Source organism: Olea europaea, chromosome 12, assembly GCF_002742605.1.
Source record: "Olea europaea var. sylvestris chromosome 12, O_europaea_v1, whole genome shotgun sequence".
NCBI classification, from domain to species: Eukaryota; Viridiplantae; Streptophyta; class Magnoliopsida; order Lamiales; family Oleaceae; genus Olea; species Olea europaea.
The window spans coordinates 27,705,950-27,721,050 of record NC_036248.1 but is presented as its reverse complement, the minus strand read 5'-3'; the positions used below and the strand labels follow the sequence as shown (position 1 = coordinate 27,721,050).

The window sequence follows — 15,101 nt, the reverse complement described above, 5'->3', positions numbered from 1 at the left end:
ACGTAGCATTCGAAGAAAGAAACAATTCGATGAAAGTGGCACTGAAGAGGTAACATACTCGGCTGAAGATTCTTTTAGAGTTGAGTATTTTCTCTTTATAATTGATCAAGCTAGATCATCACTTCAAACTCGTTTTGAACAATTTACACATTATGAAGAGATATTTGGATTTTTGTTTAACATGGATAGATTAAAGAGTATGCCAGTTGACAGTTTGCTGAAATCTTGTATGAATATTGAGCAGTATTTAGAACATAATGGACATTCAGACATTATAGGTGATGATTTATGTTCGGAGTTGATCGTCTTGAGGTGCTATTTAACTAGCGAAATAAAAAGAGCAATTGATGTGCTACATTACTTGAAGAAAATGAATGGTTGTTTTCCGAATGCTTGCATTGCTTACAAGATTTTGCTCACCATCCCGGTTACAGTTGCATCAGCAGAAAGAAGTTTTTCCAAGTTGAAATTGATCAAGACTTATATCCGATCAACTATGTCACAGCAAAGATTGAATGGATTAGCCATGTTATCAATTGAAAAAGAAATGGTTGAACAACTCGACTATACAAAATTGATCGATATTTTTGCCTCGAAAACTGCAAGACGAGTTGTATTTAAGTGATATTTTAGAACATTTTCACGTTGTTATTCGATTATAATATACATATTTTAAATATTTCATTTTTTTGATTTTATGTTGACAAATTTAATTCCTTAAATCTCTTATAAATGAAAAAAAATTAATTTCTTGCTATGATTTATGGGCCCAAAATTTGAATTTCGCCTCAGGCCTTGCAAAACACAGGTCCGGCCCTGGTGGGGATGACAATGGCATCAGTACAGCAACCACAAGCAGTTGAAACTAACTCGAACAAAAATTAGAATATCTAATTCACAAAGATCCTTGTGCTCAATTAAAGCAAATGATGCATATTAGAATCGAGAAGAAAATTGACATCAACGGTTGTGATCCTTTCCTGCAACATACAAATGTAATGTTCGATAGATTCGAAAAAAAATATTAAATAATGGACTCCATTTGTAAGTAAGAAAAATCCGAGTTCAAGAGCTAAAATTTCACGCGAGAAGAACTCATCAAAAATCAATTAAATGATATATAGAAGCATGGGATGCATTTTCTTAGTAAATAAAGAAGGTGAAATAGACAAGGCTATAAAATCCCTATATACCACCCGTTTCTCAAACGAGCATGTTTGACCTAACTTAAAATGTATATCAAACTAAGTTACTTATTTTGACAAACATTATTTTTAAGTCACTTTCCAAGAAAGCGTCAACTTATTTTCAAGAAAACTAACTTTAACCACAAAGAACCAAAAAAACAAAAAGTTTTTAAGTGTTGAGAGCCAATTCCAAGCGTAATGAGAAATGTTGAGACAGACTAAAAATTGGAAGGCATTTTTGCACAAGACAAGACAGTAATAGCATGTTTGGTACAACTTATGGATAGCATTGGGTTTAAAAAAAAAAAAAAAAAAAAAAAAAAAAAAAAAAAAAAAATTTTAAAACCCCCCCCCAAAATTTTTGCCCAAAATTTTTTCAAAATTTTTTGGAAAAATTTATTAAAAGATTGGGTTTAAAAAAAAAAAAAAAAAAAAAAAAAAAAAAAAACCAGAAATTTTGAAATCACCTGTCCAAAATTTTGGCTCGAATATGTTCAAACATTTGTAGAATGTTCCTAAGTTAGTCAATCTACAAGATAAAAGTTTGATTGTGGTAGCCAAAAAAGTAATGCTATTTAGTAATATTAATGTCAATAACGGTCTAAGCACTAACAGCATTAATATTTAGACCTATTAAATGGATTTTATAATTACCTTTAATTGGACATCACTTAATATCATATAGGCAGTAGAACTAGACAACATTGTTCATTCATATTATATACCAGTAACTAGTAACGTTCCTAATGTCCCCCCAAGGCAACAACCAACATTTTACGAAAAATAAAGAAGTTAAACTCTTGTCCATTTTTTAAATTTGAGTCATGTCTAGTGCCGCATAGCAATCATGCCCGCGTTGTGGAAAATAAGATGCAAACTTCTTCACTGATTTTTTTTCATAAAGAAAAGTAAAGGAACAAATTCAGATCTCACTTGAGATTTTAAATCTGTCAACTGCTATACAAATCACAAGCTTGGAATGGTCTTGGTACGAATGAACTGTTTGAGAATGGCTTTCTCTCCATCAATGCGTTTTTTCTCTTCGGGATCTGTTGGCTTCACTCTCCTCCTCTCTTCCAACATCCATTTGAATAATTCATGTTGCTGATCCTCCGGTATTGGTGCATGCAACTTTGCAGGCTCCAAGACCGGTGGTGGAGTAGGTGACTTCTCAGTGACTGTAGCAATTGCGGCCGAAATTGAGACAGGAGTGCTAGGAACATCGGGGGACTCGGCTTCTTCTGTACCCACATCTTTCTTCTTCGTCCTCGTGAAAAGATAAGCTACATGAAATACACTCCTCAAGTCAATAGCTTTTCAAGGGAGGAAACGTTGTTCATTAAGTTTCACGTGACGTCCATTGAAACAGAGTTCAAAGCAATGAATTCCATATATGGAAATTTTGGATGTTCAAATTTGTATCTAACATCCAACATCAAAAGCCAAACATCATAAAAACGTAAGAAATATTTCGTTAAAGACGTTATGCATCCTTTAGGAACTATAGCCATAGAAAATAAAAGAAAATGGTGTATAGTATATAGAGGAGAATCAATAAAAAAAAGTTTTTAGCGCGTAAAGTTCGATATATTACTGGGTAAAATGTCAAACAAAACCCATATCATATGAGAGTTTAAAATTTAATTGCACAAAAATGATTAGGCAAGACTAGATGGCACATATCTAGTATACAACTGTTTGTAGGCTCGAGTCTTAGTTTATGAAATACTGAATCGCTTGCATTCCGTTCACCTTAAAATTTGAAAAAGAAATGAATAATTCAGTTTAACGAAATTAAATTTGAACCTAGGTATCACATCCTTGAAGATTCTTTCATAGAAAGAGAGAGAGAAATAACAATCAAGCATTGATACTGACATTCCGGGATAACCCGATCACTATATTATCCTGAGGAGTACGCTACCCTTTTATGATATCAGGTCTTGAGTGCTCGGTCATTTATCTAGACGACAAATCTTGGATGAACTTGCAATTCCACATATGGAGTGCTCGAGCATATACTCAACTCGAGGGATTATGCTCGAGCACTCCCTGTCTTGCTGCTTTAACATGTTACGATACTTGTTCTCGAGCATATATACTCTCCTCATAACTTACGATTGTTGACCCTTTAGAATTTCTATGCAATTAGGATTCTAACTCAACCATATACTTGACTCCCGTAAGGATTCTATCCTACACATAATTATGGCATTGGTCCAGTTCCTTCGCCTAATAGGACTCCGTTGGAAAGAGATACCCAATTAGTTGAGTCCCATTAGGAGAATGTCGACTTACTACTATAAATACAGAACCTTGAGCCATTATTCAGGTACGTTTTCATTATTCTCCAGTTTATAACCTCACGCATATAATTCCCTTTCTGACTTAAGCATCGGAGGGGCGACGAGAACATAACTTGTTGCCTTTGTTTCAAGTACTGAAAGACTACGATCGTGCTCAATCCAAATCATCAAGCTCGGAAAATCTGCAGGTACGATTTTTGATAGCATCATTGGCGCCGTCTGTGGGAAACGCTACCAAAAGCCATGGCTAACACACGATCAAGTCTTCCTCCCGCAAGCTCATCCGCTCCCATCCCTCATCCTGCTGAAGATCAACCGACACACCATGAAGAATCGTCAAGATTACCCTCACCTCTGCCAGCGATCATCACAACCGAAGCCTTCGAAGAGCTCCGTCAGCAGGTGGCCACGCTCACGCAACTCTTAAGTCAAAGAAATTCACATCCGTCGCCAGCGCAGGCGGAGCATGGCGATTTTATGGCCGATGCTTAAGCACGACCACCAAACCCCGCAACTGGCGGAGTAGGAACCTCGGGTATTCACAATATGGCCAAGGGTCAAGATTGGTCGCTATGAATTTCGGTAAAATTGCCTGGATCATTTAAGAAGGAATTACAATTGGCCTGCAACGAAATGCTCGGGGGCCAACAGGTTTCACCCTTAACACTCCATTCACGCCAGAGATATTGTCATATCCCTTGCCCGACAGATTCAAATATCCTCGCATTAAAGAGTATGATGGGAGGACCGACCCCATCAACCATCTCAATGTATACACTAATGTCTTAAACTTGCAAGTTGCGCTGGATCAGGTTATGTGCAAAGCCTTTCCACAAACGCTTACTAATACTGCTAGGGATTGGTTCTCGACATTGGAGCCCAACTCCATAGCCGCATTCTCAGATTTGGTTGATAAGTTCTCAACCTTCTTTGCAAGTAGCAAACAAATCAGGAAGACCGCGGCCTCTCTCATGCAACTTCGCCTGGGACCAACTGAAACCCTACGAGGATTTATGACAAGGTTCAACAAGGAAAGGCTTCAAATACCCGACCTTCACATCACAGCAGCTCTCTCCGCCCTCACTTACGCCGTAAGATGTGAAGCTTTCAAGATGTCTTTATCAAAGACCCCGTCGTAAACAGTGACCGAGCTCCTCACCCGAGCTGAAAAATACATTAATATGGAGGAAACACTAAATCCAAGGAGATCTGGTCCTTCCCATGAAAAGACCGAGAACAAGAGGGAACATGATCCCATCCCCTCCCCCGGCATGAGCTTCCCCGGGATAAGCGCAGGAATGAGGCACCGTCAGCACCTCTCACTCGGTTGAACACCTCTAAGACAAACATCTTGATAGAGGTTAAGGATATGAAAGAATTAAAGTGACCTTCAAGGATGAAGTCGGCCCCTGACACAAAAGATAGGAGCAAGTATTGCGAATTTCATTGGGATCATTGGCATACTACAGAGGATTGTCGTGCTTTACAGCGAGAAATTGAAGCCTTTATCAAAAGAGAATTTTTAAAGAATTACATTGGTCATGATAAACGGCCAAGGAATGACCGTGATAATCGAAAAGAGCCTGGGGCCAAAAGCAGTGCTCAACCCACTGCCGGAACCATTAATATTATCGTTGGGGGCATAGCATCCGGCGGAGACACAAGTAGTGGGCGAAAGCAGTATGCCCGCCAACATGCTCATACCCCAAGAGAATCCTGTGATAAAGTCAAAGCCATCACTTTTGGTGCAAGAGATTTGGAAGGAATATCATATCCTCATGACGATGCCTTGGTCGTCTCTGCAGTTGTGGCTAACTTCTAAGTAAAGAGGATTCTGGTTCATAATGGGAGTGCAGCAAATATACTCTCACAGGAGGCTTTCGCCAAAATGGGGATCTCTCCCAAACAGCTCAAAGCAGTAAAAACTCCCCTACAGGGATTTGGTGGCGGAGTCATTATCCCTGAAGGCATCGTCGAGCTCCCGCTTACATTAGGAACTGGTAATACATAAGTGACGAAGATCACACCATTCCAAGTGGTTAATACCCCAATAGCCTACAACATCATTCTGGGAAGACCCCTACTAAACAAGATCCAGGCTATCGTGTCAACTTTCCACCTGGCCATGAAGTTCCCCACAGGTCATGGCATTGGAGTAGTTCGAGGAGACCAAACAGCTGCTAGACAATACTATGTTACTAGCATCCGATGAATGAGTGTTGACGTCATACAACTCGCAGACCTCGAGCTCAAGCTCGAACCAAGGGGTAGATTAGCCCCCATTGACAAGTTGGAAATGGTCAAGCTCGAGCACGGGAGAGCCGTTACTATTGGTCGGGATCTCAAGGCCAACCTCTGGGAGGAAGTCATCGACTGTCTGTCCCGCAACATTGATATTTTTGCATGGAAGGTGGAGGATATGCCAGGGATAGACCCACAAGTAGCCGTCTATAGACTCAATATCAGCCCAGAGGCCAAACCTGTTAAGCAAAGGAAGAGGTAGTTTGCGTCGAAAAGAGTGATGCCATTTGGGTTGAAAAATGCTGGGGCGACATATCAAAGGCTCATCAAAAAAGTCTTTGCCGATTTGATAGGGAAGAACGTCAAGTCCTATGTGGACGACATGGTTGTAAAAAGTGAGAAGGTGGAGCAACACATATCCGACCTAGAAGAAGTGTTCGTCACCCTACGAAAATATAAGATGAAGCTCAACCCAGAGAAGTGTGTATTCGGCGTAGCTTCTGAAAAGTTTCTGGGTTTCATGATCACTCATCGGGGGATTGAGGCGAACCCCGACAAGATTCAGGCTCTGGCAGCAATGGAATCACCAAGGACCAAGAAAGAAGTTCAAAAGTTGACAGGCAGGGTAGCTGCCTTAAACAGGTTCATGTCCCGAGCAGAAGACAGGTGCTTCCCCGTCTTCAAAGCTCTTAGGGGTAATCATTGCTTTGAATGGGATGAGGAGTTTGAGAAGGTTTTTCAAGAGCTCAAGCAGACATTGAAATCTCCTCCTATCCTCACCAAACCCGAGCCCAAGGATACTCTGTATTTATACTTAGCCGTATCTCAGAATGCAGTGAGTGGTGTCTTGGTAAAAGAGGTTAATAGGGCCCAGCAACCCATTTATTACATAAGCAAAGTCCTACTTGATGCAAAAACAAGATACACTTTGGCAGAACAGCTTGTCCTTGCACTGATAGTGGCAGTACGAAAACTTCGACAATATTTTCAGTCACATCCTATTGTAGTGCTCACCAATCAGCCTCTAAAACACATTCTTTAGAAACCAGACATCTCAGGAAGATTACTGAGGTGAGCAATTGAACTCGGAGAATTTGACATATAGTTCAAGCCCCGTCCATCTATCAAAGCTCAGGCCTTAGCTGATTTCATTGCAAAACTCACCTCAAGGCCTCGGGGTCCAGATGTTAGCTCGAGCTCGACCACTGGTATGTTGCAAATTTTCGTAGATAGAGCATCAAACTCCTCAGGCTCAAGCGCAGGAGTCATAATCATAAGCCCGGACATGCTCATAAACATTCAGTGCGCACTCAGGTTCGAATTTGAGGCGACCAATAATGAAGCAGAGTATGAGGCCGTCATCATAGCCATGGAACTCGCCATAAATCTCGAGCTTGAAAATATCAAAATTTACAGTGATTCCCAGTTGGTGGTTGGACAAATCGAAGGGACGTTCGATAGGAAGGACGAGAAAATGAGCTTATACTGCTTGAAAGTGCATGATCTCCAGAGAAATTTCAAGAGGCGTGAAATTGTGAAAATTACTCGAGCTGAGAATTGTAAGGCTGATCCTTGTCAAGATTGGTGTTCATGGGAATAGATGGGTTTGACAGGACAGTCCACGTTAGAATTGTAACCTAGCCAAGCATCAATCAAACCATAGGCGTCATGGATATTGATAATGAGCCATCGTAGATGGATCCAATAGTGGACTTCATAAAACATGGCAGTCTTCCAGAAGATCCTCGAGCAGCAAGAAGCATCCGATCTAAAGCTCCGAGATATTGCATAATTGAGGGAGTTTTATTTCGCAGGAGCCTCACACTTCCATACCTCAGATGCCTTAAGCCTTTCAAATCATCCCAGGCCCTAGAAGAAGTTCATGAAGGAATATGTGGGATCAATCAAGGAGCTCGAGCATTAGCCTTCAAGCTCATAAGATATGGACATTATTGGCCAAACATGAAGAAAGACGCCTAGGAATATGTCAAGAAGTGTGACAAGTGTCAAAGATTTGGCAATGTCATCCACCCTCCCGCAAAGGACCTCACTAGCATTAGTTGCACAGCCCCATTTGAGCAGTGAGGGATTGACATCCTTGGTCCCTTTCCAATAACTAGGGGGCAATTGAAGTTTGTGGCTGTGGCTAAAGAGTATTTCACTAAGCGAGTGGAGGCCGAGCCTTTAGCAACAATTTCAGAGCCTAAGTTAAGAAGTTTCATTTGGAGATTCATCGTATGCAGGTTCGGGATACCGAAGGTCCTCATAAATGATAGTGGCAGGCAGTTTGACAATGCACAATTTAAAAACTTCTGTTCCAACCTAGAGGTTGATCACCATTTGACGTCGGTTTCCTATCCTCAAAGTAATGGTCTCGCCAAAGTGACCAATCGGATTATATTGCAAGACCTCCGTGCAAGGATTGGGGATGCAAGGTTTCCTGGTCTGACGAGTTACCTTCCATACTTTGGACGTATAGAACGTCCCATAGAACTGCAACGGGGGAAACCCCCTTCATGTTGGCTTTTGGTATTAAGGCCACCATCCCTGTTGAAGTCAGGTTGCCCAGCTAAAGAAAGCTTGAGCCCAAAGATGCAGGGCGCACCACTAAACACCTTGACCTCTTGGAAGAAGTTCGCGATCGGGCAGCTTTAAGAATGGCTTCCTACCAAGATAAAACAGCAAAGTACTTCAATAAAAAAGTGAGGACGTGGAGATTCAGAGCCGGAGACCTTGTGTTAAGAAGGGCCGAAGCAGCAGGTCATACCCTGGGCAAGCTAGGACCAGTTTGGGAAGGGCCCTTCGAAGTCATACGACAGCTCCAAGGAGGCGCATACAGCTTAAGGGATACATCAGGAAAACCACTTCCAAGACCATGAAATGCCGAGAATTTAAAGATATATTACAAGTAACTTGGTCTTCCAGTTATCAGTAATCAGGCCCGCGTGTCAAGGTTCACGTTTTCAATTCTCAGGCCTGCGTGCCAAGTTTTATTTTTCGGTAGTCAGGCCTGTGTGCCAAGGTTCACGTTTTTAGTTGTCAGGCCTGCGTGCCAAGTCTATTTTTAAAAGTATAATAAGAATTAATCTATTCGTCAAAATATGATCTAGCAATCAAAAAGTCTTGCCCCGCGCAAGCAATCAAAATGCATTACCTCACGCAAGCAAGTCAAGCCTTGCCCCAAGCAAGCACTCAAAAAGCTAAGCCACGAACACACTTACAAGTAACATTCCCGAGCACACAGTGCCCGATCAACGATGTGATAGATCTTATAAAAAGGCCATTACCATCCTCGGGAATCACACTATAGGTCGATACAATTACATTATCATTGAGTCCTCAAGATAAACATACATAATATGCTCAAGCTCAATGCATAATGTCAAAAAATGATTTTACAAAATTAAGTCCTCAAGATGACTTGTATACATGCTCGAGCTCAACACAATTTCAAAAATGATTTTGTGAAATTCAGTCCTCGAGAGAGTAATATTGGTCGAGCATGACAAAAATAAATCTTTGTTGTCAGTGAACACTTATGTCAAGGTTAAAACTTCATCTTAGGCGTCGATATATATTAACATCTTAGGCGTCGAGTTATTAAATCATCTTAGGCGTCGAGATATTAATACATCTTAGGCGTCGAGTTATTTAATTTGTCTAGGCGTCGAGTTATTTAGTTTGTCTAGGCGTTGAGTTATTAAATCATCTTAGGCGTCGAGATATTAATATATCTTAGGCGTCGAGTTATTTAATTTGTCTAGGCGTCGACTTATTAAATCATCTTAGGTGTCGAGATATTAATAATCTTAGGCGTGTCGAGTTATTAAATCATCTTAGGCGTCGAGATATTAATACATCTTAGGCGTCGAATTATTAAATCATCTTAGGCGTCGAGTTATGGATTCTCTTAATGTCGAGATAGGTCACATCACTTAGTATAGTTCTCAAATGAACTTAAAGCTCGAGCAAACATAATCGAAATAACATAGCAAGAAACGCAAGTTAAGCTCGGGAAGAACACATTGATTCAAAAACTGATTAATCAGTACAAGAGCCAGGAGTATCCAAAAACAAAAAGAAAACAGAAACTAATCTAGGTCCTCGGCTCCTTCTCCCGAAGCCGAGCTTCCTTGCTCTTCCACCATGTCCTCGCCATCAATATCTACCTCCTGGTCCTCGATGATTTCCTCGGACTCTGAAAGCTCGAGGTCTTCAGCAACCTCAGGGATGTTCTTTAAACCCTCGGGCTTTGCATCAGGCTTCGACCGTAAAAATGCCTGAGCCTCTTTCAAAGCGTGGAAGTACGAGCCGATGGGGTACTCTCCCTTCAGCCCACTGAACTCCTCGGACGTTTTGAAATCTTCGATCGCAATGCCTCGAGCTTCAGTCAGGCGAGCTTCAAAATCCTTCTTCAAACGCTCGATCTCGAGCTTTAAGTCCTCGGCCTCGCCCTTGGCCACTCCAGCCTCTTCCCGGGCTCTCTGAAGATCGTTCTTCGTGTCATCGCGCTCCCTCTAGAGAAGGAAGCGCTCAGCCTCCATGTCAGCTATCCTCTTCTCATGTGCTCGAGAAGTATCCTCGAGCTCAGCAGTTTTCTATGCCTCGTCTTTCCCCTTCAGAGAGAGGCCTCAGGCAATACTCAGAGTCTGCAATATATAAAACCCAAGCTTAAACGATCACATCATATAAACCCATAAATTACACCAAGTAAGTTGAGCGAGCTTACCTTCAGCGTAAGGGATTTAAGAGCTTTCATGCCCTCGTCGAAGCCGAGGTCCTTTCGATATTTGTCCACGATGCTCGACACCAGAGGACACCAATCCGGATCTCGATTTTGGAATGAAGGCACAGAAGGGACCTCATCCTCGAGGTCTACAACCTCGGGGGTACTCCTTGATCGAGGACGTGACAGAGGAGTGGCAATTGGAGTTTCATGATCGTGAATGATCGGGGATTGTCCCCGGGCAGAAGGTTCGCCTGGCCCACTCCTAATATTCTCGGGACCTGAATCATGAGCTCTCTTCTTCCCTCTTTTTTGACCTGAAGCTCGAGCCTGAAGGGCCTTTAACTTTTTATTCACAGTTTGTTTAAGGGCTGAAGGATCGAAAGTCATCTCTGCAAGAACAAGTCATTGACATGAGCACAATTATACATTCAAAGACAGATCGATGAGGAAGAAGGCAAAAAGATGATCCCTACCCTCAGTGCCTTCCACATCCGCAAGATCGAGAACGTCATCCCCAAGGATGTCATCTATATCATAGACAAGAGGCTCAAGGTTCTCTAACATCTCCCTATGCCTTTCTAAAGACTCAAAATAGGCCTGGCCTTCACAAAACTTGGTAGTGTCGGGCAAAACCCACCTAGGACTAAAAGGAAAGTCACTATCCTGAGGAACGACATAAAACCACTTTTCTTTCCACCCTTTCAATGAACTCCATCCTTGGTAATCTAAAACTTCCTCGAGATGAAAGGTAGGCAAAACAAGTATATTGAAGTAGCTATTTCAAGTCGAAGACCATTCTACAAAGATCGATGTATAGGTTAATTCCTAGGTATCTACAAACTATAAAAAAGTAGGTGAGCATCCTCCACCCATTTGGCACGAGCTGTCCAGGGCTCATGTTTTGCTCGACCAATAAAGCCACAAAGAAGGGGTGCAGAGGCCATCTAAATCCACCCTTTAGTGAGTCCCTAAAAATTACAAACTCTCCATCCCAAGCAAAGGCCATCTTGTCCTCTCCCCCTAGTGTCATAATATCACACTTCGGCATGAGCCCGTGCTCCCTAGCCGTCGATATTGCTAGATGCTCTTTAAATTTACAAGGGATCTCGAGGTACCTAAATGGGGTCAGGATACTTTGTGCCCGAGGTTGGGCATTAACAAGGACGGCCATGGGTATGATCGAGCATCCTCCGTCCTCGGGAGTATTCCTCAAGGAAGAGGACGAAGACTCGCTACTACTACTACCACTACCACTAGACATCCTGATCTAGGTAAAAAAGTGCCTAAATAATAACTTAGGATCTCGAGGTCTTACCTTAAAGTCGATGCCTAAAAACCCCACTAAAGTTCTGATCCCGACGATTGGCACGAGAAGTTTACTGAGAGTGAAAAGTGAAAAATGAAATGTGGAGAAGGTATTTATAGGCAACAGGAGCAGGTAGTCTAAAAGTCACTACCCCGACCATTAGATCTGGCCACGTGTCCAACATCCAACCCATACCATTTTTACCGCCTTTTCTTAATTAGGGCTTACCTCAGTACACGTCAGCCCTTCTGAACACTAGTCTTCAAAAAACTCCCTCGAGCTCACGTACCCAAGCTTTTTACCTTCAAACCTCTTTGCATCATATCTTCGAGCGAAGGCTTCGAGCATATGTGCACGGGGCCCAATGATACTGACATTCCGGGATAACTCGATCACTATATTATCCCAAGGAGTACGCTACCCTTTTATGATATCAGGTCGTGAGTGCTCGATCATTTATCCCGACGACAAATCTTGGATGAACATGCAATTCCACATATGGAGTGCTCGAGCATATACTCAACCCGAGGGATTATGCTCGAGCACTCCCTGTCTTGCTGCTTTAACATGTTACGATGCTTGTCCTCGAGCATATATACTCTCCTCATAACTTACGATTGTTGACCCTTTAGAATTCCTATGCAATTAGGACTCTAACTCAACCATATACTTGACTCCCGCAAGGATTCTATCCCACACATAATTATGGCATTGGTCCAGTTCCTTCGCCTAATAGGACTCCGTTGGATAGAGATACCCAATTAGTTGAGTCCCACTAGGAGAATGTCGCTTACTACTATAAATACAGAACCTTGAGCTATTATTCAGGTACGTTTTCATTATTCTCCAATTTATAGCCTCACGCATATAATTCTCTTTCTGACTTAAGCATCGGAGGGGCAACAAGAACATACCTCGTTGCCTTTGTTTCAGGTACCGAAAGACTACGATCGTGCTTAATTCAAATCATCAAGCTCGGAAAATCTGCAGGTACGATTTTTGGTAGCATCAAGCATCATTTCAAATGGTCTACTACCCACGTCAATAGCCTGGATTCACACAATAGCAAAACCCACTTCATAATTTCATTTTTCCCACAGTACCTCAGAGAAACTAGAAAAGAAAACGATTGCTCTAGAAATAGATAATTATTTAAAAAGAGAAAAGTAATATAAGAAACTTAGTAGGATGCTAATAAAACACGAGTACAAAAGTGTACCTCGAAAATCGCCACAAAAGTTTTCAAACCAATTTGCAAAAAGAAGAGAATAAGCAACTTCAAAGGGCAAAACAATTAAGGAAAGTAGAATGGAAAAATTACAGTTGAAATCTACTAATAGGAAAACTTGAAAAGAAAGGAAGGATTATTTTCTTCAGAAATTAAGTGTAACTATGGGCCAACTAAGGTACCTGCAAACTCTTAAACATAAATTCTTGATTGTACCATAAAAATAAACCATGAATATATCAGCCATTAAAGGACAAGGACACAAATTCATGGTCCCTCAAGCTTCCAAATAGACTGGTGCTAGAATATCAGTTTACGTGGTCACACTTGATAGGTTCAATTAAATGAATCATTTGATATCATAAGTGAATCTATCATTTGAACGCAGGCAGTCGCCACCAATGGCGCTGAATAGTATTACTTTTTCAAAAAGTGCGAATCCTTATAGCAGTGAAAAGCGTGTTTGGGATTATTTATTTAGAAAAGAAATTAAGGTTTAGCTTTAAAGATTTTCTAGTATTCCACATAACTGCTTTAGCTGTTTTCCTTCTCAAATTATATTTTGCTTGAAATCCCATATAGAGAGGGTCTATGAATTTTATTACTTAAGACTTGATTAATGAATGAGACTATTTTCACTCATCCAATTTTTGCTTCTCTCTCTGATTCCTCTCCCCTTTCTCCCTCCTCTTCTCTTCTTCTCTCCCCTTCCCCTCTTCTATAGAGCTTATATGAGCTTCCGTCATCAATCACTAGAAAACGCATTCCCCTTTAAACCAAATACAAGAAATTAGCATAAATTCAGTACATTCCTCCATCTTACGTAATATGAAGTAAAAATAAATCAGTAAACAAATCATGGCAAAACAATTATTGCGATTTTGGAGCACCAATTAGTGTATCAACCGACACCCTCTCCATTCTTCCAAATCAGTAATTTTCTATTTATTGCACATCAAAATCCACCAATATAGGTCCCTCTTCCGATAGCTTGAATCTTGACAGCATTTCCCTCATGTTGGTATGAGTGCTGTCACAGATATCTCCCAAATCCGAAAACTAATTTTTAAATATGAATCCCAAAAACAATATCTGATGGAAAAAGCAAAGATAGGGAAAATATGAAAACCCCAAAATAGATAGTCATTCCCGAGTGAGCCCAGTAAAAATGAAACACTCATCAAACGCAGCCAACGTAACACACAAGATTCAACATTCAAAGACAACGTTTGCCTACAAATACATGAAACATAAATATATAAATAGAGACACCGAAACAGACCTCCAACAGTGAAATTGACAGCCAATAGAAGTGGCCAGAGGAACTTATAGCGACGGGCAAATGATTCTTTAGGCGGCTGAGGTGGCGGTGTCGGCGGAAGAGGAGGAGGAGCGGGAGTTATAGCAGCCTGAGATCCCGTTGACGACCCCGACGACGCTATCGACGACGGTGCAGATGCCTGTTGTTGCTGATATTGCTTCCGCTGAGCTGTTAATCGTTCCGTAATGGAAAAACCAAATTGAACAAATAATTTGAAAATCAAAAGCTACAAGAAAAGGGAATTAAATATTTTTTTCCTCAGAACAAGCTCCTAAATTATATATACCTTTCTTGGGTTTGTTGGCGTAGAGTTTCGGCCCTTCGCTCATCGTTGAAAAACCTTAGTTAAATTCTCTCTCTCTCTCTTTGAAATTGCTTACAATTTTTCAGATGAAACCATCAATGTGATGTTTTTTCATTTCATTGGGTTTTGGGGAAGACCTTCGGGGTGAGCAACCAGCACTCCCGTACGACGTCGTATCAACCGGACTCATTTCCTCGATCATTGCCTTATTGGTCTACTTTGCTGGACTCTGGTGCATAGCCTTGGGCATTGTCGCTTGCTTTCTAAAATAAGACCAGGTTTGGCAAATAAGTTTATGGTTTTTCCCGCAGGGCTTGACTAATAAGCCAAAAATATGGGAATTGCAGGGTCCTAGACGAGATTAAAAAAAAAGGAAAAAGATAAGTTTCCTCGAAAGAGATTATCATAATCCCATCTACATCTCGCTTAATTGCTCCTGTAATTTAAGCCCTTGTTTGGCACCACTTCCATAAAATTCA

The 15,101-nt window shown here is 41.2% G+C and overlaps 1 protein-coding gene across 1 annotated transcript; it reads right to left on the bottom strand.

Annotated features, from left to right (window-relative positions):
* Window positions 1-2,043: 2,043 nt before the first annotated feature.
* On the bottom strand, window positions 2,044-14,872 carry LOC111406265. The gene is made up of 3 exons (XM_023035590.1): window positions 14,605-14,872; window positions 14,280-14,486; window positions 2,044-2,470 (listed from the first exon to the last, which is right to left on the bottom strand). The coding sequence occupies exons 1-3, from the start codon at window positions 14,645-14,647 to the stop codon at window positions 2,154-2,156; spliced, it is 567 nt and encodes a 188-aa protein (XP_022891358.1). The 5' UTR covers window positions 14,648-14,872; the 3' UTR covers window positions 2,044-2,153.
* Window positions 14,873-15,101: the final 229 nt, after the last annotated feature.

Excerpts from the sequence above, each read along its gene's own strand:
- LOC111406265 (XM_023035590.1), bottom strand. The coding sequence starts at position 14,647 with ATGAGCGAAGGGCCGAAACTCTACGCCAACAAACCCAAGAAAG. Across the intron at positions 14,487-14,604 it reads CGCCAACAAACCCAAGAAAG|CTCAGCGGAAGCAATATCAG; the intron begins GTATATATAATT and ends AACGATTAACAG. Across the intron at positions 2,471-14,279 it reads TGTCAATTTCACTGTTGGAG|CTTATCTTTTCACGAGGACG; the intron begins GTCTGTTTCGGT and ends TATTTCATGTAG.